General features: G+C 42.9%; 1 protein-coding gene and 2 long non-coding RNA genes across 3 annotated transcripts in view; 1 reads left to right on the top strand and 2 right to left on the bottom strand.

Moving 5' to 3' along the window:
* LOC108177460 (uncharacterized) overlaps nucleotides 1-4,885 on the bottom strand; it is a 58,329-nt gene extending 53,444 nt beyond the window's left edge. The window contains exon 1 of the long non-coding RNA XR_011388575.1: nucleotides 3,691-4,885. This is a non-coding gene — a long non-coding RNA (uncharacterized lncRNA). The remainder of the gene's footprint in view (nucleotides 1-3,690) is intronic.
* A 4,983-nt stretch (nucleotides 4,886-9,868) lies between these two features.
* Nucleotides 9,869-16,406, bottom strand: MARCKS (myristoylated alanine rich protein kinase C substrate). The gene is made up of 2 exons (XM_002714938.5): nucleotides 15,515-16,406; nucleotides 9,869-13,711 (listed from the first exon to the last, which is right to left on the bottom strand). The coding sequence occupies exons 1-2, from the start codon at nucleotides 15,614-15,616 to the stop codon at nucleotides 12,812-12,814; spliced, it is 1,002 nt and encodes a 333-aa protein (XP_002714984.1). The 5' UTR covers nucleotides 15,617-16,406; the 3' UTR covers nucleotides 9,869-12,811.
* Nucleotides 16,407-16,521: 115 nt separating this feature from the next.
* Nucleotides 16,522-22,277, top strand: part of LOC127492986 (uncharacterized) — a 98,542-nt gene continuing 92,786 nt past the window's right edge. The window contains exon 1 of the long non-coding RNA XR_007922863.2: nucleotides 16,522-17,190. This is a non-coding gene — a long non-coding RNA (uncharacterized lncRNA). The remainder of the gene's footprint in view (nucleotides 17,191-22,277) is intronic.

Here is a 22,277-nt window from a genome sequence, read left to right on the forward strand (position 1 = left end):
CTGATCTACAGAATCATAAACTTCATGGATATATTCATTATCTTGATTCTGGCAATGATTTCATAGTTGTGTATGTGTGTGTGGTCATCAAACTGTATACTCTAATATTCTGTGCCCATTAAACATCAATAAGGTTATTAAAAAAGAAAAATTTTAACGATTCATGTGTTACACCACTGAGTTTTCAGATGTCTTGGAATGTGACAATAGAAAAGCTGAACATGAACCTCTTATTTTTATATTTATTTTTCTTCATACTTAGTAAAATTAAAATGTTTTTAAAGTATAAAGTGGGCATATGAAACTTTCAAGATATATTGTTCTTTTTTATTATATTCAATTTTTCCTTGACTATCTGTATAATCCAGAGCATAAAACAACAAAATGAGTTGATCTTTTCTAAAGTTTTAGTTCAGTGCTCACTATGAATGCACATGATAGCAGGTATGGAATACATCATAATAACAAACATTCAGGGCCTGAGCTGTGGCACAGTAGGTTAATTCTCCCCCTGTGGTGCCGGCATCCCATATAGGCACAGGTTCTAGTCCCTGCTGCTCCTCTTCCAGTCCAGCTCTCTGCTATGGCCTGGGAAAGCAGTAGAAGAAGGCCCAGATGCTTGGGCCCCTGCACCGGCATAGGAGACTGGGAAGAAGCTCCTGGCTCCTGGCTTCGGATCAGCACAACTCCAGCCATTGTGGCCACTTGAGGAGTGAACCAACGGAAGGAGGACCTTTCTCTCTCTCTCTCCCTTTCACTGTCTGTAACTCTACCTCTCAGATAAATAAATAAAACCTTAAAAAAATAGCAAACATTCATTGAGGACTTCCCAGATGCCAGATGCTAAGCCATCCATACCTATATATGGGTATTTTTTTATTCCCAACTTTACACATAATGGACTGAGGTACAGAAAGATACATTAAGGCATTAAGTCAGGTCCTGTTGACTTACTCAACTGAATGCCTAATCACTACTTCATTATGTGCTCTCATTAGGAAATAAAATTATGACCACAAATCTGACAAAAATGAAATCTATCAGAGAAGAAAAAGTAAAGTTAGTGATCTTTATTCTGCCCATTTTGTTCTTTATTGTAGGTCAAACTTGCATGATTCTCATTTGTGCCTACATTCTAATCAATGATAAAAAAACAAAACAAAAAAAAGATATTCACACAAAGAATTTTAAAGAACCAATTTCTGGTCAAAATCTAAACTGCATTAAAGTACTGTTCTTCGTAATCTCAAAGAGCATTCACGAGATAATACAATATTTCCCAAACTTCAGTTAGCAAATGGGAGAAGTGGCAAAAATTGAAATAGAGGAAAATTTTGTCTAAAAATTCTAATAATGTAAAGCACATATTTACATTTGAGCTTAAATCATATATATATAAATTACATAAATATTACTTATAATATACTTCTGCTAACAAAATTAGAATTCAGGACAGTAATGAAGTCAGAAGCAAACAAAATGTATAAATAGCTGGTTTTTATATCAGTCTTCTTGAGCTCAGAAAAACAAAACTGTAATTCCCAAGGAATATATTTTTCCTGTGATATGTTTCAACAGGTTTGATAGAAATGCTTTTTCTCTCCTCATTGTACTATTAAGTTTGCTGTGTGCCACACATTACTAAGCATGAAAAAAATCTTCCTACTATGTGCAAGAACGCTGAAAATGTATAATTTCTAAGGTGTATGAATAACAACTTTCATTGTAGTTTGGAAATGAAAATCTTGTATTGATACATCTTCGTTTTAAATAAATGAATCACAGGGGTTCTGACAAATTTTATTTTTAGATCACATGAAAATTTTAAATTTAGTAGATATACAGCAAGAAATCAAAAATTATATGAGCATTTGGTGTAACAGTTAACATGCTGCTTGGGATGCCCACATCCCACCAGCTCCACTCCTGACCCCATCTTCCTTTCCAATGCAGACTTTGGGAGGCAAAAGTGATGGCCACCCACGTGGGAGACCTGGATGAACTTCCAGTCTCTTGACTTTGACCTGGCCCAGACTGGCTGTTGCAGGCATTTGGGAAGTGAATCAGCAGTTGAAATATTCTTTCTCTCTGTTTCTGCCTCTCAAATAAATAAAAAAATTTAAAACACTAACAATTAATATTAAAACTCTCACTTTAAAAATTCAAAAGTTTCTGGAACAATATGATTTTAAAATATTAGGAACCATATGAGAAAAGGAAAGTAAGACATTCTTTGTATTACTATAATCCAATTCGTGAAATAGTGCCTCAGAGACTATCTGAAAACCACACTATTCAATTTTCCAGTTAATAAGTGGTATTTTATAAAGTGACTTGATCAAGTCCATAGGCTTTTTCTTTATAATCTTACTAGATATCCTTGATTTTACTCAAATTCATCTATTTTAAAGTATCTACTGCCTCATCCAATGTGTGTCAATTTCTCAGAAAGCTAGACTAAGTAGCTCTGCTTTGTAATTTATTTAGAAAGGAATGCTATTGCATGGTCACTTAAATTCAATTTCCTCAAAACTTCTTTAAATAAAGCTGCCAATTTATTCTAACATAGGTAATTCTAGGTTCTGCTTTCAAATTTGCCAATTTCTCTGACTCACATTCTATGATGAAAGTTCTAATATTTTGCTAGATTAGTTAATATTGCCTGTTGAGCAACATGTTCTATCAATGTACTGCTTTCAGCACATGCTAACATGTGTAGACTAGAGAATGCTAAATCTCTTTGTGCTCATAAATTTTCACTTTTTAGTTGATAAATGGAATAAGGTATTATGTTGAAAGATTTTGATTATATTTAAATATAATTATGTTGCAATAATTAGGGGGTAAAAAATACCTCCTATTTCTTTGAAATCGTATACAGTGGAGGCTTCTTGGCATCCTAAGTGAAATATAGGAGTATGCCAACATTTATATGTTAGTCCATTTTATTTGAGTAAACAATACTTTCACTAATCTTTTGTCACATCCCCAAGTATCATTTAAAAAGAACTACACTGATTTAATTTACTTAATTCTATTTAAAACTTTAAAAGATAACCTATCCAACGTCAATTGGAGCATCACTTATATTTCTTACATCATGTGAGTTTAAGTATTTGAGTGCATAGTTATTTATACTAAACAATCACTGGTCACCTTTGGAAGACAGTAGGGAACCAATTCATTATTTTAAAAATTGGTTAATAAGGGAAAAGAACCATATATTTATTCTGCCTTTCTATAATGAAATGAACTTTAGGATAACAAATGATTGATAAAAGAAAGTTTCTTTTTATCAAAACAAGCAACCAAAAAATAAATGAGAAAGGGATGACAATTAGACAAACACCATTTGGTAAGTTAATTACTTGAGTGGTCTAAGCAACAGCCAGTGGCTTTGAATATCACACACACACACACACAGAAAGCAACCAGATATTATATTCTCCTAACAGAAATATATACCATTGCTGATGATACAGTCTTTCCAACTCAATCTGATCAAATCTTCAGATCTAGTCACCAATTTGCAAAAATAATAAGGAAGTGTACTAAATGAGGTATAATCAACAAAATTCATACTGTGGAAACTGTAGAACAAACAAACAAGTTTCTAGTACAAATAAAACTGTAAGGGAAAAATGAAGAGATGGATAAAGATATTTAAAGATATTTAAGAGATACACTTACCAGGTGCAGTTCATGGATATGTATTAGGCTTCAGCAAAGAAATAAAACCAATAGCATAGAGGTAGATGTAGAAGAGAATATTTTATGGGAATTGGCTCATGTGATTGTAGGGGCTGAGAATCACATGATGTACATGCAGTTCTCCAGTAAAGTAGATTGTGTAATTCAGTCTAAGTCTAGAGCCCAAGAATCTGAGAGTCCTCAGAGCTGTTGATGCTAAGTCCCGTATTCTGGAGGCCTTAAGAACCTGGAGCTAAGATGTCCCAAGGCAGGGAAAAATGGATGCCTCAGCTCCAGGAGACAGGATTCCCCCTTCCTTTGACTTTTGTTCCGTCCAGGCCCTCAACAAATCGGACCCAACAACATTGATTTGGGAGGATCTTCTTTACTCAGTTTACTGTTTCAAGTGCTAATCTCTTCGGAAAATGCCCTCCCAAACTGACCCAGAAATACTGTTTCTGGCTGTGTGGGTATCCCATCACCCAGTAAAGCTGACATATAAAATTAGCTATTTCAGAATGTTATTTGGATTCACATTCAAACAGATTGTTTATTGGAGAAATTGTTATATTTGGTATTTGATGACACTAAGAAAATTTTCAGTTTTGCAGGTGTGCTAATGGTATTGTGGTAAAAAAAATGTCTAAATGTTATCTTTTAGAGACATACTGTGAAATATTTATAGTCTAAAAGATTTATTATCTAGAATTTTTCAAAATAATCCAGCAGGGTGGGAATGGATGGGGAGTGAGTGAATATTGAACATGGGTTGATGATTGTAATGCTATTTTATGAGTACATGGTGGCCTGTTCTACTATTTTCTCCACTTCTGTGCAGGTGGAACTTTCAAAAACAGAAGTTAAAAACACAGGCCGGCGCCGCGGCTCAGTAGGCTAATCCTCTGCCTTGAGGCGCCGGCATACCGGGTTCTAGTCCCGGTCGGGGTGCTGGATTCTGTCCCGGTTGCTCCTCTTCTAGGCCAGCTCTCTGCTATGGCCGGGGAGTGCAGTGGAGGATGGCCCAGGTGCTTGGGCCCTGTACCCCATGGGAGACCAGGAGAAGCACCTGGCTCCTGGCTCCTGGCTGCTGCCTTCGGATCAGTGCAGTGCACCGGCTGCAGTGGCCATTGGAGGGTGAACCAAAGGCAAAAGGAAGACCTTTCTCTCTGTCTCTCTCTGTCTCTCTCTGTCTCTCTCTCACTGTCCACTCTGCCTGAAAAAAAAAAAAAAAAAAAAAAAAAAAAAAAAAAAAAAAAAAAGAAGAAGAACTTAAAAACACAGAAAATACATGGAGCATGAATTTGGTAGAGAGAACACGGAAATTGTAGTGGAAACGTGGAAACATCAATAACTGTCTAAATATTTGAGTTTAAAACAAGGTTCTGGGGCTGGCATTGTGACACAGAAGATTAAGCCACCTGTTGCAATGTCACCATCTCATATCAGGGAGTGCCAGCTGGAATCCACTTCTGATCTAGCTTCCTGCTGATGCACCTAGGAAGGCAGCAGATGATGGCCAAAGTACTCAGGTCCCTAACACCATCTACAATAACTCGTTGGAGTCCAGTTCCTGGTTTTGGCATGACCTAGTACTGGGTGTTGTGGCCATTTGGGAAGTGAACCAGAAAATGGAAGATCTCTCTGTCTCTGTTTCTCTCTCTGTCACTCAGCCTTATTAATAAATCAATTAATTTTAAAAACCAAACAGGGTCTCTGCTGTTAATGAGCTGCATGACCTTGCTATTCAGTATTGGACTGCATTTGTTTGTTAGGGCTACCATAACAAACAAATTTATCTTCTCACACAGTTCTGGAGACCAGAAGTTCCAGGTCTAGATTTCCACAGGTTTGGTTTCTTCTGAGGCCTTTCCTCTTTTGCTTTCAGGTGGCATCCTTCTTGGTTTTGCAATTCATTTGTATGCTCTTTTTCTCTGTACACACCCATCCCTTGTGTTTCTTTGTGTGTTCAATTTTCTCTTGCTATAAATACACAGATTGGATCATGATCCAAACTAATGGCTTCATTTTAACCCAGTCATCATCTTAAAGGTTCTGAGGTCCTAGGGGTTAGGGATTCAACAGGAATTTGCTGCCAGGGGTGGAGGGAGTTGGGTCACAACTCAGTACATAACAAGTCCATTCAGGATCTTAGTGTTTTCATTTGTAACATCAATACCATATTAGCCGCTTAAAATGATCATCTTCAGTGTTGACTCAAAAGCTAAACCTTTGAAGCTGTATTACAAATAATGTAGCCCAACATTTGTATTCACTTCTTGACTTCTAGACTCAGAATTCTCAGACTTGTTTTCTCCAATGTAGTAGTCACATATGCAACTGCTAAGCCCTTAGCATATGACTAAGATACGTTATGACTACAAAATTCACTAGATTTTGAAGTATGAAAAAATATAAAATAGCTCATTAATCAGTTTATATTGATTACATGTTGTGATATTTGAGATACATTGAATTAATACATTATTAAAGTTAATTTCACCCATTCCTTACCTTTTAAAAATGCCTACTAAAACGCTTTAAAATTAGTTATGCAATTCACACTATATTTTCAAAAATACAAGTACATGTTATTTGATCTAAGTCTTGCTTTGAGGACCTTCTTAGACTTCAAATTTATAACTCTAAGAATTCTTTTCTTTGCTTCCTCAATAGATGTAACTGATATTGCTGTTTTTATTAAAATCCTCAGTAATGGATAATCCTATTGTTTTTCATCACTTCTCAGAGAAGAAAGAAGTTTTAGAATAGGTTGAGCATCCCTTAATCAAAATGCTTGGACCAGAGTGTTTTAGACTACATTTTTTTTTTAGAGTTGGAAATATTTTCATATCATAGATTTACTGGGGATGGTACCCAGAACTAAAGACCAAATTCATTTGTGTTTCATATACATGTTATAGACATAGCCTGAAGATAGTTTTAGACAATTTTTTGTAATGCCTGCATTTCTACTATGACACATCATAGGAGATCAAATGTGAAATTCTTCACTTGTGATGTCATATCATAATCCAACAGTTTAGGATTTTGAAATATATCAGATTTTTGTTTTTCAGATTAGGGATAATCAATCCCTAACAATGATTGACAAAGATACTCTTATTTTTCATCTGCCTATGGCAGTATATATGTTCATATTTCAGTTACTTGCAGTTCTATTAAAACTCTTATGTTTCAATTTTATCAAACAGAACTGGGATTATAAATATTTGCAGTAATTATATATATGCTGTTTCTAAATCTTATGATTGTAATTGTAATTTTGTTTTTATAAGTTAATTTTAAGAGGAATAACTGCGGATAGTATTTCATAATCAGTAATTTTTCACCTTTTTTGGAATGTAAAATATGATTAATATCCTTTGCTTTTATTTAATCCATGTAGTTTTAATTAGGGAGATGTAAAATTCATTAAGTAAGTTTACTTATTTGTCAAGATGACAGTAGTACAAACTTATATGATTAACTTGGTCCATAGTCTATATCCTTCTCGAGTAGTCTCCAAGATTATCGAAGTATTTCTACAAATTGAAGGCAAATCAAAGAATGAAAATGAACCTATTTTTAAAAGAATTTTAAGGTAGTGGAGTAAGAAAAAAATGGATTTTGTAAATTCAAGTTTTTATCAGATGCCTTGTAATTAGATCTCACACTTAATAACCTTAATTTTGAGTCCTTCAAAATCGTCTGTTATTAAAGTTGGCATAGAATCTCCAAATAATAATTTTTGCAGTATAAATATCCTCCCAAACAATTTCTTAAGTTTCCACATTTAATTCTCAGATGTTTGGACTTCTTTTTTGGACTAAGCTAGAAGAAAGAGGGGAAAAGGAGAATGGGGAGAGACCTTTGGTCAAAATGGTTTTGCCACCTAGTCATGGATCACCACCTTATCACAGAGAAAGCAAAATACTGTAGAATGGACCACTGAGTATTTTGCTTCTCTAGTGAATGTGCTTCAAACACTGCACAACATTACTAAGCATAATAGAGTCAATGCAAACATTAATTTAGCTTAAATAAGTTAAATAATATAGTACATGATGATCATAGATTATGATATGATTTAAATTGCTTACCAGAAAAAGTGGTTTCATTTTTTTTCCCTGGTTGTTTCAAGGGCTTACTGTGCCATTTAGCACATATTTAACTTCATTTAGCCTCTATCAAGGACAGAAACAAGATATTTATACAAAATGCTTATATTTTGACACTAGATGACTAACTCTGTAACACGGAGGTAGAATCCATGATTACTTCAAAGTTCTGTAAGGCATTGCATTATTTTTGAATGTTAAATTTCAAGTCCCTATAAACAAAAGTGTTTCATTTTTATTTTCACAGCAGTCTACTGAGTATTATGAATTCCTTTTTTAAAAAGAATTAAACACATCTATGTACCCAAATATGAGGAGGAAAGGTGTAGTTTCTGGTTAAGTCATTATCTCTCAACATATTAGGCAGGAGATCAAGCTAAGTGCTACATTATGGCTAAATGTAAGTCATAAGTACAAGCAATAACACATATTTCCATGTGCACCTTTGAAGGAGGAAATACCAACAAGTACCTTTGGGGTTGAATAAATTCTGGACAAAAATTTATGTTTCACCTTGTCCTACCTGCAATTTAAAAAAAGAATATGGCAACTATGTAACAGTGAAAAGATTGGTTTTTATAGCTCATTAATGATTAGCATATTTCTAGGATAAAAGTAAAATAGAAAAAAAGATAATTCCATCCATTTTACTCAACTACAGCCAAGTGTATCTATTTAACACTTTTAAAATATGGAAATCATGTAGAAAATCCTAAAGCAAAGTTGTTGAAATTCACTCCTAAACATTTAAAAGTATTTTCTTTCCATTTCCAGAATAGAATTTTTGAGCATAAGTTAAAAGGAGTGCTTGAACTCTTAACAGGACTGGAGAATTTACAAATTAAAAGTCCTTACAAATTCATCTTTGCTAAAACCTGTTTTAAGTACTTTCATACAGTTGGGAAGTAGACAGGGAAAAAATATTCAATCTCTACAGTGAATGCTCAAAGGAAAGGAAGGGGCTGGCACTGTGGCATAGTGGGTAAAGCCGTCAGCCATAGTGCTGGCATCCCATATGGGTGGCGGTTCAAGTCCCAGCTGCTCCACTTCCAATCCAGCTCTCTACTATGGCTTGGGAAAACAGTAGAAGATGGTGCAAGTCCTTGGACCCCTGCACCCACGTGAGAAGAACCAGAGGAAGCTTCTGGCTCCTGGCTTCGGACTGGCGCAGCTCTGGCTGTTGTGGCCAATTGGGGAGTGAACCAGTGGATGGAAGACCTCTCTCTCTCTCTCTTCCTGTCCTTTTCTTTCTGTGTAACTCTTTCAAATAAATGAATAAATCTTTATAAATAAAGGAAAGGAAAAAACTAATTGCCCCATAAATCAATTGTTTGATTTTCAAAGTTGAAGGGCTACATTAAACTATATTCCACTCCCAATTACTATTCAAGAATCTAGCTAAAATATGCGTGTTTTTTCACTGATCTTACTCCAAAGCTTTAACCCTAACTGCAAGGTTCTCTTAAGTTTGTTTTTGTATGTGGGAAAAAAAGATTAATTTCATTGTTAGACAAACATATTGTCTAATTATATCATTTAAATTTTTGACTTCTGGGGTTGGTGCTGTGGCATAGCCACCTGCACCAGTATCCCATAGGGGTGCTGTTTGGATCCCAGCTGCTCTACTTCCAGTCCAGCTCCCTGTCAATGTGCCTGGGAAAGCAGTGAAAGATGGCCAAGTGCTTGTACCCCTATACCAATGTGGGAGACCTGGGAGAAGCTCCTGGCTCCTGGCATGGGATGGGCCCAGCTCTGGCTGCTGTGGCCATTTCAGGAGTGAACCAGTGGATGGAAGATCATCTCTCTGCCTCAGTCTCTCCTTCTCTGTAACTCTTTCAAGTAAATAAATAAATCTTAAAATTTTTTTTGACTTGTGAGCATATAACTCATCTTCGATGTATGTAATTTTACATTCTAAGTGTAATTTCAAGCACATCCTCTAAACCCCTTAAATGGAATAACAGTTATGCTTACCTTTTAACACTTAAGATTTAGAATTTTTCTCTAAAATTTGTGTTTTAAAATAAAATTTGTAAAAAATCCTATTTTAGCAGGCTTGATTATATCAACTGGTAAGACTTTATTTTACAAGCAATAAGAATTGGATCAAATGATTATTATAATCCAGAGGAAGTATTTTGTAACCATACCAAATGCCATTATACACACTGCCAATACAGATTTAATAGACAAAACTGAACTGTACAAGAATTATTTATTTTTCCTTAATCTCAAAGCTATTTTTAGTAATACAAAAAGCCATATTAACATTTTTCCATTAGAAAACATGATGTACAAAACTTTGGATGAAAAGATATGTCAAATTTCATTTAATTACTTGGGAGAAAAATCCACCACTCCATCAATACCACCCAAAGTGTTTTAGGCAGTGATTAAAATGAAAACAACGCATCTTAATAAACTCTAGTTGTTAAAAGAACAAACCTAGCATATATAATAGTTTCCTACACAGTATTTCTGACTATTCACTTTGGGAGTTATTTTTTAAATCCACTTTTTTTTTTTTTTTAAACTGAGACTTACTACAACCAGGCACTGTACTTGGCCAACTAGTTTTTGAGAAAAAAGTTGGTTAAGATGGGAAAGACCCATAAATCAGTCCTTTGGTTACTAGGTTTGATTTTTAACTTTCAAACATTCTCCAAGATCAACAAAATCTAACTCAAAATGCACACTCTTACAAATGTTATTTTATTAGTGGGGATGGTGTTTGGTAAGGAGAAATCATAAGCTATTATTTTGATCCATTATTCCAATTATAAGTACATACTAAAAAGCTAATTCGTTATTTTTCTAATGAGTTTAAGATATTTGGCATTCAGTTGTTACAAATGCAATTCACTGATTTATCATGAGTCCTATACTACACACCACACAAAAGCAGCAAAATGGGTGTGCAGAAACAATTTTGCATCTAATGAATTAATAGTATTTGATACATATCTAAAAATTCAATTCAGTTTAGGGTTCAGTGAAGAAAAAATAGCCTGTTATAGGGTGCTAAAAAAGAGAGGAGGTAAACAAGTAGGGTTATTAATATATAAGAAATATTTATTATTCACTATCTTTTCCTTTGAGTAACAAGATGCTAATGAGCTTTCATAAAAAAAAAAAACCTGCTTGCAGCTATGCTAAAGACCCATCAACTGACAACACTGTTCATTCAACACCAACATTTTGTTAGATAAACCTATTTTTAAAGGTATAACACATGTTCTAAGCAATAATTTGGAAGCGCTAAGCAATTACAATGTAATACATCATCAATTTCTGAAACATTGTTAGCCACTTTTTACTAGCCTTCAGCAGTTTGGATTCAATAGACTTATTCAGTATAAAATTTAAGTTTCTAGATCCGCATGACAAGAAAATGTTTTTATGCAATTTTCTCATAAGACATTTAAATAGTCTTAGGGTCACACAACGTTTATCCTAAGTGTTTTAATCTGACATGCTATATAGCTACAATAAAAATAATTATGTTCAATTCTTAAATGAAAACTAAATGCGAATAAATGGTTAATAGATTACAATGGAATGTTTTAAGATCTTCCTATATGTAATTTGACACTGCTGATTTTAAATTTCAGAGCATAAAAACTTTAGATTTAAAATAACCAAATTTATCCTCGATGGCATGCAAGATCTTTCTAAAAATTAACCTAAGACCTAGAAGTCTCAGTATTATCAGAACGTAAAGAAACACAACAAATTTGTACATTTTATTCACATTTATTTTTCGCTTTTAGTGTGCTCACAGAAAATTAGAACACCTTAAGCAGGAGTTTAATAGCAATTTTTGTAAGCAAAGTTACATTCCATCTCTAAGTCAAATTGGTCAAAGCTTCTCCAGTATTTACAAAACATGATAGACAAGATGCTACACAAAACCATTGCATCTGAAGATTTTTTTTCTCCTTTATTCTCAAAGACGACTGGAAAAGAAAGCATTGCCTGCTGTAATGAAAAACATACCACAGTATAAACAGTAACCATTCCACTTATCACAGCTTTGTTGAGTTTAAAATTTGTGTTTAAAAGGTCCAAGATGACTTAAGTTTTACAAAAATGGGCAGGGTGGAAAGTTGCAAACTTCATGTGCTTCTGGATATCAAGATTTGTTTTTATACAATAGTCACAGTTAAAAACACCCTGCTGGTAATACATAATTACACTTTATTAAGGTCATAAACCAGCAATAAACAATAAAGCCTATACAACTTGTAGTTCTACTTAATCACTGACTGGTACAGCTAACATGAGATAAGTGAAAAGTTCCTATGGTTTAAATGAACTCCTAAGACTATGATCTTTTTTTTTTTTAAATCTGGGTATTGGTGTTTTTTTTTTTTTCCTTTCCTTCTTAGTCAAGACTTGTAGTGTTGTAAACCTGCCTCACAAAATACATCGTAATAACTTTTCTTTAAAAAAACAAAACAAAACAAAACAAAAAAACCCAAACGACTAAGCCTTTACACCATCATTTCTAGTGGCACATTATCTTGGCAATGCTATGCACCACTATGATTTCCCCATTGTGGCCCTTATCACTTCATTTGCTATCCCTTTTTGACCCACCCATCTCCTTCATATATGGGCATGTCCATAGAATGACAAAGAAAGTTTACATTTTTGAGTAAAGATGCAAAGTATGCAAAAAAATTAATACTGATGCAAAAAAATAGAGAGAGAGAGAGAGAGAAACAAGGCAGAGGAAGGTGTTTAAGCTCTCCTCGACCAGTTGGAATGGTGGTAACAGAATGATCTGAGATGGGATCTGTGGGGAGGGGAGAAGGGAAACAAAATTTGCTGCTTAAAAAAAAAAAGTAAAAAAAAAAAAAAAGGAGAGAGAGAGAGACATCTTTAAAATCAATCCCTGGTTGTAGACAAGTTCTCCAAAACCAGTACCTGGCACCACTCCAACAAACAAACTGGGGGGGAGGGAGAAAAGTTCTTCGATTATCTCAAAAACTCTCGCCCTTTTACTCTGCGGCCTCCGCTGGGGGAGCTTCTGGACTGGACTCGGGCTGGGCCTCCTGTGAGGGGGCTGCGCAGGCTGACGAGGCGGAGGCAGCCGCGGGCTCCTCGGCCGGGGCCGCCTCCTGCTCCGGGGGCGCGCCGGGCCCGGCGGCTGAGGGCGCCTCGCAGGCGGCGGCGCTGGCCGCGGCCTCCTCGGCCTTCTCTTCGGCCTTGCTGGGCTCCTCCGCGGCCTTGGGCTCCTCGCTGGAGGACGGCTTCTCGGGCGCGACGGCGGCCTCCTCATGCTTGGCCTCCTGCGGCTCGCCACCTGCCGCCCCCTCCTCGCCGGCGGCCGCCTCCTCGCCTGGCGCCGCCGCCTGCTCCCCGGAGGCCGAGCTCGCGTCGGCGGCGGCCGCGGCCGCTCCCCCGGCGGCCTCGTCCTTGCTGCCCTCGGCGGAGGCGCCGGCTGCGCCCTCCACCTCACCGCCCTCTCCCGCCTCCTTCTTGTTCTTCTTGAAGGAGAAGCCGCTCAGCTTGAAAGACTTCTTGAAAGAAAAGCGCTTCTTTTTTTTTTTCGGGGTCTCGTTGCTGGGCGAGGGTGTGGCGCCGTCCTCGGCCTTGGGCGACGACGTCGAGGAGGCCGCCGACGCGGCCTCGCCTTCCGCGGCCGTGGGCGAGCCGGGCTCGGCTGCCTCGCCCTCCGCGGGGGGCTCCTTCTCCGCGGGGCTGGCCCCGGCCTCGGGGGTGGCGGCGGCCTGCTCATCCTTCTCGGCCGCGGCGGGGGACGCGGCCCCGCTCCCGGCGGCCGCGGGCTCCTCCTTGTCTGCGGCCGGCGCGCTGCCGTTGGCCTGCAGCTCCTCCTTGGCGCCAGATTCGGCGGCCGCGGGCGAAGCGTCGCCATTTACCTTCACGTGGCCATTCTCCTGCGAGGCAGAGAAAGCGGGAGCGTCACTGAAGCGTTCCCGCCCCACCAGTGGGCCCTGAGACACCGGCTTCCCCCGCACTTCTTTGGCCCCGGGGACCCTCCTCTTGCCATTATGGGGAGGGGTGGCCTTGGAGACCCAGACAGGAACCCCCCCCCCCAGATTTAGAAATGGGGCAGCGCTGTTTGGGGATCCCTACAGCACAGCAGTAGCTGTGACCGTTCTGTGAATGTCTCTCGGACTGCGAAGTGAAAAGCAAAGAGGAGTAACGATTCCAGTGTCTCTTCACAGGCTTTGGGGGGAAAGAAGCCAATTAATGATACACCGAACGCCCTGTGGAAGAACGCACTTCGGAGCTGGTGATCTGCACCTAGGACACTTATGCCCCTTTCACCGTAGAACTCCGAGAACTCCCAGGGGTATCCCAGCACTCCAAACAGAAGCGCCGCACTTCACTGCGCGCTCAAAAGCACTGCGCTCGCCCAAGGCCCGACACCCGCAGGGGGCGCTGCGCCTCCATCGCACCAAGCTGGGCGCAGGCGGCGAGGAGGGGCGGGGCCGCCGGGCCACCCCGCCCTGCCCAGCCAGGCCCTGCCCGCAGGCCAAGGCGCCCCCGAGCCCGGATCGCGCAGCCCAAGAGTCCGCAAACAAAGCTCAGGTGGCTTCCCGGCCTCCCAGTCGGGCTAAAACCAACAAGGCTGCGGGAAACCCATTATCTCTTAGGTCTGGCCTCAGCTTCCATGCCCACCTACAACCGTGATTCTGCGAAGACAGGCGCGTCCTGGCAGCTCATTTTGCATTTTTAACGGGTTTAAAGCCTCTTGGCAGAGCTGACTTCCCCCAGTAGGTTGGAGCAAACGAGGCAACTCGGCTTCTGCTCTAGGAAAAGAGGCGTGGTGGGTGCCCAGTGTTTGCGAAGCAGCCACCCATGGCCGACCTCTCGCGCCCACCCAACCGTGGCTATCTGCCTGGGTCCGAGCCGCGCCGGGCGGCCCTCCGCGGGTGGTCGAGGCGCCACGTACCAACAATCCCGACCGAAATGCAACAACTACCTCTTCGGGGCCATCTGGAACGATCCTTAGAGGACCTACCTACTGTTCTCACCCTCGGGATACCGTTTAAAAAGTCAAATGTGTGTGATTCCTCAGACAGCTCCGAATAGCATTTAGGAAAGTGGGAAAACCCCATCCAAAAAATACCGAAACCCTTAAGTCCAGTTCCACCAGCCTCCTTTCCAAGAACCCAGGCACACCGCCTCGGCATACAATAAGACAGCCCTACAACCCTTCCCTACTCGCCTTTATCCGCCGCCATCCCCACTGCGAACCCCCTCCCCTGCACACACACACACACACACACACACGCACTCACACCAGCTCACACATCGAGAAGGCGACCCAGGCTGGACAACAAACGCGAGAGCCACCCAAACACCCCCCGTGTCCTCAAACAAATGAACCTGGCTGTGGAGCGAGGGGGGACACCTAGCTAGTCACGTTCTGCCAGTCTCCAAACCACGCCATTTTAGACGATTTGTCACTCCTGTCCTCCCGTCTACTCAAGAATTAGCCAGGGTTCTCGGGACCCGCTCCGTAGGCGCGGGGTGGGGGTGGGGGTGGGGGGAGATTCTGCCTACGAAAAATAAAGCAATTTAGGCTAGCTTTAACATTCCACTTTCCCACTGGAATCCGGCCACACTCGAGCTCCACCGGCTGCGCCTCGGGCGCGACCGGGAGGCAAAGAGAAGCGTCGAGAGCACAGAAAGACACCCAAGAAATGACCAGAACCACAGGTAGAATTTACCTGCCCATTCGCTTTGGAAGGCGATGAGGCCACCCCCGCCTCCCCGGGCCTCTCCGCGGCGGCGTCTCCCTTCGCTGCGGTCTTGGAGAACTGGGCACCCATGCTGGCTTCTTCAACAAAGAAACTCAACAGATCCAAGAGGAGAAACAAAGGGCCTCGGGTTGGTGTAGCGACGGGGCGAGCAGCAGCAGCGGCGGCAACAGCAGCGGCGGCGGCAGCGGCACTCACACCGGAGGGAGGGGGGTGGGGGCGGTGAAGAGGACAGAGGAGAACCGATTAAATACACTCCGGATGAAAAAATTTTAGTCGAGGAGATCAAAAAGCAGCAGCGCAGGAGGGAGGGAAAAAGGTGGAAAAGTCGAGCACAAAAAAAGGAGCCCAAGTGTAGTTTTTTTTCCAAAAAAAAAAAAGTAATAAAAAAAATCCCAGATTTGTAGCCGCACTGTAGACAAGAGGAAAATGGAGAAATCTCCCTGGTTGCTAATAAGATGCGGGGTCCAACGCCCAAGTGCACAGATGAATGGGCTCGCGGGCGCTGACGCGGCCCCCGCGCGCGCCGGCCAATCCGCGCGCCGCACACAAAGCAGGGGGCGGGGCCTCCGCGCCCGGCGAACAATGGAGCCGCGCTTTGCAAACGGTTTGAAAATCAGCCCCGAACCGAGAATTAATGTCCTCCAAATAAATAAATCAATTAAAAATACATGCCTCTCGCCTCCCTCTGCTTTAAAATGATCCTACGTCCCTTGATTGGCTTGCTTTGTTTGGAATTAATTGGCGCGGGCGGGGGGCGCCTGCAGCCGGGGGGCGGAGAAAGCCTTAACTTGACTCTCGCTGACTCGGGCCGGTCTATATCCGCGTCCGTCGCCGAGCTCGCTCCCCTCCCCCGCCCTCCCCGTGTGTTTATGTGTGTGCGAGTGTTAAAGACAATAGTCGGGATGTGTGTCTTTGCAGCGTGTTTTCTTTCTGCCTGTGCCATCTGGGTTTCACAGATAGTGCGCAGGATTTTTTTTTTCCCTTTTCAACTGCTTGAATTGTTAACTTGTCCCACATTGAAAGGTATTCAGACCACGAAGATCGAATTTCATCAAACGAGATTCCGAGTTGGAATTAGGTCTGTAGGCCAGATGTGGGAAACGCAAAAGCGGCAAACACGTCTTCCCCTCTGTCTCCCACACGGACACGCAACACAGGATTTGGAGATCGGCCTTGGGCGCTCCTCAAATTCCTCCTTTAGCTGTTCCCAATCATTTTTTCCCCCAGAATACCCAGGGAGGACTGTGTACAGAAGATCGCCACATTTGATCACTGTCTGAGTTGCCACGGGTTCCCCGCACAGCCTCGAGTGCACGCATCCATATTTACAGTTGGAATGCTTCTCGCATCCATGTGGGTCGTTCGCAGCCCACTGCCAGAATCTGACGGGTTCTCTCTGGGAACGCGTTTGTTGGCGTGCACGCCAGCGAGCGTGCGCCCCCCACCACCGGTTCGCAGGTCTAAGACGACACTGCCTGCGTGCGGAGCGGCTGCGGGAAGACGCCCGGGCGCTCCAAGTCCAGCTCGGGTTACCAGGAAATCGCCTAGAATGGCACACAGGATGCCTCCATCTGCCACTGCACCCCGGCCCCGCCGAAGCACCAGGCGCTCTTTGTGTGTGAGACACAAGGCATTGATTTAAGGTATCCGAGAGAGGGAGGGAATTCAGGGTACAGACCAATAAGCATTCCTCTACCACCCACACTTTCGCTCGTGACAAAATCAGACCACCTTTTCTCGTTTACATGTGGTGATCACTGCCACGAATAAAAATCTTCCCCTGGTGGAAGCGAGAAGCCATCGAGGGAATGGCTCACTTCTCCCGGTCCTGGCTCTGAATTCTCAGCTTTATTTCCTGCTCATTGTAGGGAAATAGGTCACACTCTGAGTGGGAAAAGACAGTCGTGTCGGGCCAGTAACTCTTTGTCGAAGTGTCGTTTTGCAAACCACCAGGCTGCCCCTCGCCACTTGGCGCGCGAAGGTCCTCTCGCCGTCCAGTGCCCTCGGATGCGCTCGTCACTCACGCAGTCATTCTCCCCAGAGCAGATGGAGAAGCGCATCTCGCCAACAAACGTGTGACCGCCCTTAAGGCAGCCCGCTGGCCCGGCCCCAGACCCCGGCCGCCAGGACGGACGCCAATCCCCAGCAAAGCCAGCGGGGCCGATCCAGCACCACCGTCCACAAGATTCCTAAAACGGTCATTGCAGGCTGCTGAGTTCCCGCCACCCCCACCCCACCGCCCCGTCCCACACCCACTCCCAGCGTGCAGCAGGCCCCTTCCTCTGCAGCCCCCGCCTGTCGGAAACTGGGGGTGACTGCTCGGTCGCTTGCGGATTTTCTCCCAGACGCGTCCTTAGCCTTTCCATTGGGGGGCTGCTTTTTATTGCTCCTTTGTTACCCGGCTGCCGCGGAGCTCTCCCCCCTTTTCTTTCCCCCAATGCCTATTTGACTGGTATCGGCTCGTTTCCCGGGCAACGGCCGGGGACGATTCGGGGCTGGGGCGGGGGGAGGGGCGGGGCGGAGCCGGCGCGGGTCGGGGGCAGCTGCGGGTTGGGGTGGGGGGCGCGCAGGCGGCGGCGCGGCGCGGGGAGAGAGAGGGGCCGGGCGAGAGCGGGGAGCAGATGGCCGGCGAGGGGCGGGCCCGGGCGGGCGGGGCGCGCGCGGGAGCCAATCAGGTCCCGCGGCAGCTCGGGGGCGAGAAGACAAGTGTAAACACGTCGGCTCGGCGCCCCACCCGCGGTCCCCAGCTTCGGTTAGGAACGTTGATTTGCGTGTGATACGAAAGCGCCGGAACTGGCAGGGGAGGAGGTGCGGGCGCTGGGCCTGCCTCCCTCCAGCCTCCCCCACCGCTCCCCGCGTCAGGCCCACCCAGGGGTTGTATTCTGCCCCACGGCGCGCGAGGGGTGAGGAAGGAAGGGCTGGGAGATGAGCAAAGGCCGCTCTTGGGAAGCTACATCATCATAATGGCAGGGCAGGGGCGCCGAGCTGTGCAGCGCGGGAGTTCCTGAGGACTCTGGCGTCCTCACACGCAGAGTATAGGTTTCAAATGAAGCGCCGGAGGTGTTTGTACGCGATGAAAGAGCCCGGAGTGGGTCCTCGTGACAATGCAAGGCGGGTGTCTATAGCCAACTCACGTTTGTTCTTCATGGCGGAGAGGCAGAGCTCCCCTTTCTGCGGGGTCATTCCCCAAATGCCAGCCACGGAGCCAGGCGCTGGATTCGGATCTCTCATGTGGGTGGCAGGGATACAGCTACTTGAGCCACCACCATCACTGCCTGCGGGGACATTGGAATCGGAAGTGAAGCTGGGGCTGGAACCCAGGCACTCTTTGGGTTGTGGGGATCCCAAGTGGGGTCTAAACGCCTGAGCCAAATGGCAGCACCCCAAGAATTTATTTGTACTCACCTTTCACCATGCCCTAGGGTATATTTAAAAATATATATATTTGAAAGGTGGGATTATACAGAGAAGAAAGTGGGAGAGAGGGAAAGAGAGATAGATAATCAATCTTCCAAATGCTTGTTAACTGGCCACAAGGGCCAAGATTGGGCCTTACAGAAGCCAAGAGCCAGGGATTCATGAGGGACTCCCACGTGGGTGCAGGGCTCCGAACATTTGGGCCATCTTCTGCTGCCTTCCCAGGCATATTAGCAGTGAGCTAATACCTAAAGTGGAACAGCCTGGACCCAAACCAGACTGCAAATGGAATGCCAGTGTCACAGGTAGCTGCTCAACCTGCTAAACCATAGAGCTGGCCCCATAAGGTATTTCTAAGATGATGATAATCTGTGCATGGTTTTCTCTAGAGAAAGAATAATTTATCTAGGAGATTTCAGTTAAACTTTTTTCCATAAAATTTTGGAAAGAACTTTGTAGATCATTCCACAAAATCCTGAGGGCCTACTGTGTGCCGAGCACACTGATCAAGGGCTTGTCTTCATAGCAGTGAACATGACAAATGCAGTCGCTAACCTCAGGGAGAGTATATTTAGTTAGATTTACACTTCTAACTACAGTTAAGGTGAGCTGCACCATCTGGCTTTATCCTCTCACCAGAAGAAGAAATAGGCCCGAGGAAATTGCCAGGTTTTTCAAATGGTAGAACCCAAAATAGAGCTTGCTCCCTCATGATTCCAAGTTTTGGCTTCTTCCACCATGCAGGTGCTACCTAGGCTTTCCTTGATGGCACAGATTCACTCAGTAGGTGAGTTTTGCACTAGCAAAGTATTAATTTAGTCCCTGCTGCATACCAACAAGACAGGTTAGACAACAGTTTATGGTAGGGATGAACATGAGCTTGGGCTTGGGTTTTCCTCTCATGTAGCTTACATTTTGTATTATACTGTCTTAAAAGTTGTTGAGATCTAAAGAAGAAGGACAGAATTAACTGTCATATAGTTATCCATAGTTAACTAATCTGTGGTAAATAGCTAAATTATGTGCTGCAAAACCAGTAGCAAAAAATGAGGGCCACTTTCTAGAGTCCAAACTAAAATGCGTTCACCTGAGAGCATTCATGTACTGAGATTTATGAGAATGGGTTCCCATTGTCCAAGTGATGTTACTGTCCATCCTTCATCTCACTGTTGGTTTTTTTTAAATTTTATTTATTGAAAGAGTTACAGAGAGAGGTAGAGACACACAGAGAGAGGTCTTCCATCCACTGGTTCACTCCTCAGATGGCCGCAACGGCAGGAGCTGTGCCAATCTGAAGTCAGGAGCCAGGGGCTTCTTCTGGGTCTCCCATGCAGGTGCAGGGGTCCAAGGGCTTGGGCCATCTTCTACTGCTTTCCCAGGCCACAGCAGAGAGCTGGATTGGAAGAGTAGCAACCAGGGCTAGAACCGGCACCCATATGGGATGCTGGCACATCAGGCCAGGGCTTTAACCCGCTGCACCACAGAGCCGGCCTCACACTGTAGGTTTTTATATTAGCTGAAATTTAATTCCACAGAAATTGTGTAACTTAGAATTTAGTGAGAAGCAAAACACAGATTTTTCAACTCACCCAAAAAATACTTACTGAACTCCTATCATGTGCAGAGAATTTGGGATATGCCAATGAACACAACAGACAAGAAATCTTTATGAAGCCTACATTCTAGGGTCGAGAGACAACTGCAAATTAACAAATACAAGTAAGCAAATTATATGGGATGTGAAAAGTCTATAAATGTGAGGAAAGAGAAACTGACGAAAAGTAAGGGAGAAATTCTAAACAGAAAAGCAAAAACCTCACTGAAAAGATGAACTGAACAGACTCAAAGACGTAAGGGAATTATTAATAGGAATAGCCCAGCCAATGCCTCTGATCCAGCAAAAGAGACAAGAGTAAGAATTAAACAAAAAGATCGCATACAAAGGTAAACTCTAAAGGGAAGTATAGGGTGCTACAAAATAGTGTAATTTAGTAAGAATGATTAAAGTGCATTTATGTGAAACTGAAGGGAAGAGTAGTATTAGCCAGGTAAAGGGGCAAAAACTTGCATTCAGGGGCAGCAATAGCAAAGTGCCAGGGGAGGGAAGATAGTGACAAGGGTTTGGGAAGAAGGAAAAGAGATCAGTTTGGACATATTTGGTGTTTGCAAAACGTTCCAGTAGAAAAATCAAGTGCTCTTGAGTCTGGAGTTCATCAAGTGGTCTGGAATGTAAGTATAGATTTGTAATCTTCCACATGTAAATATTTTCAGCACCCAAGTCCTAGAACCATGCCAAAGACAGTGGTGTCCAGAGTCACACTCTGAGTGATACCTGCTTTAAGAAGGGGAGCAAGAAAGGAGTGTAGGTGGCAAAGAAGAAAGAGAAGGATCTTTCAAGGACTAGATGGACAACCCGGAGAATGTGGTATTGGGAAAGTCAGTGAACCCAGTGTCTCAGTGAGGTGTGGTTAATTGTGTCACGTGCTGGATGTTGCAGTGTAGTGACGGGCTCCAGGACACTTTTTGAGAGTGGAAGTATAGGATTTAGTGTTTTGAGAAGCAAATGGGAAGGAAGAAGATAATAGCGAATGATCTCTTTTTTTTTTAACCTTTATTTAATGAATATAAATTTCCAAAGTACAGCTTATGGATTACAATGGCTTCCCCCCCATAATGTCCCTCCCACCCGCAACCCTCCCCTCTCCCACTCCCTCTCCCCTTCCATTCACATCAAGATTCATTTTCGATTCTCTTTATCTACAGAAGATCAGTTTAGCATACATTAAGTAAAGATTTCAACAGTTTGCTCCCACACAGAAACATAAAGTGAAAGATAATAGATGATTTTTTAAATGATGATGAAATCAGATCAGACCTATTGTCATGTTTAATCCCAGTGAGAGTCAAGTTGGGAATTGATAATTTCTTCCTTTTTTTTTTTTTTTTTTTTTTTTTTTTTTTTTTACAGAAGATCAGTTTAGTATACATTAAGTAAAGCTTTCAACAGTTTGCACCCCCATAGAAACACAAAGTGAAATATACTGTTTGAGTACTCGTTATAGCATTAAGTCTCAATGTACAGCACGCTAAGGACAGAGATCGTACTACATGAGGAGTAAGTGCACAGTGACTCCTGTTGTTGACTTTACAAATTGACACTCTTGTTTATGGCCTCAGTTCTGTGGCATAGCAGGTAAAGCCACTGCCTGTGACTCCAGCGAATGATCTCTTTATAAAATTTGATGGGGCAAAGGGTTTGGAGAAAGAGCAGTAGCCAGAAGGGGCTACTACTGTCTATTGTTTTTTGTTTTGT

This window comes from Oryctolagus cuniculus, chromosome 5, assembly GCF_964237555.1.
Source record: "Oryctolagus cuniculus chromosome 5, mOryCun1.1, whole genome shotgun sequence".
NCBI classification, from domain to species: domain Eukaryota; kingdom Metazoa; phylum Chordata; class Mammalia; order Lagomorpha; family Leporidae; genus Oryctolagus; species Oryctolagus cuniculus.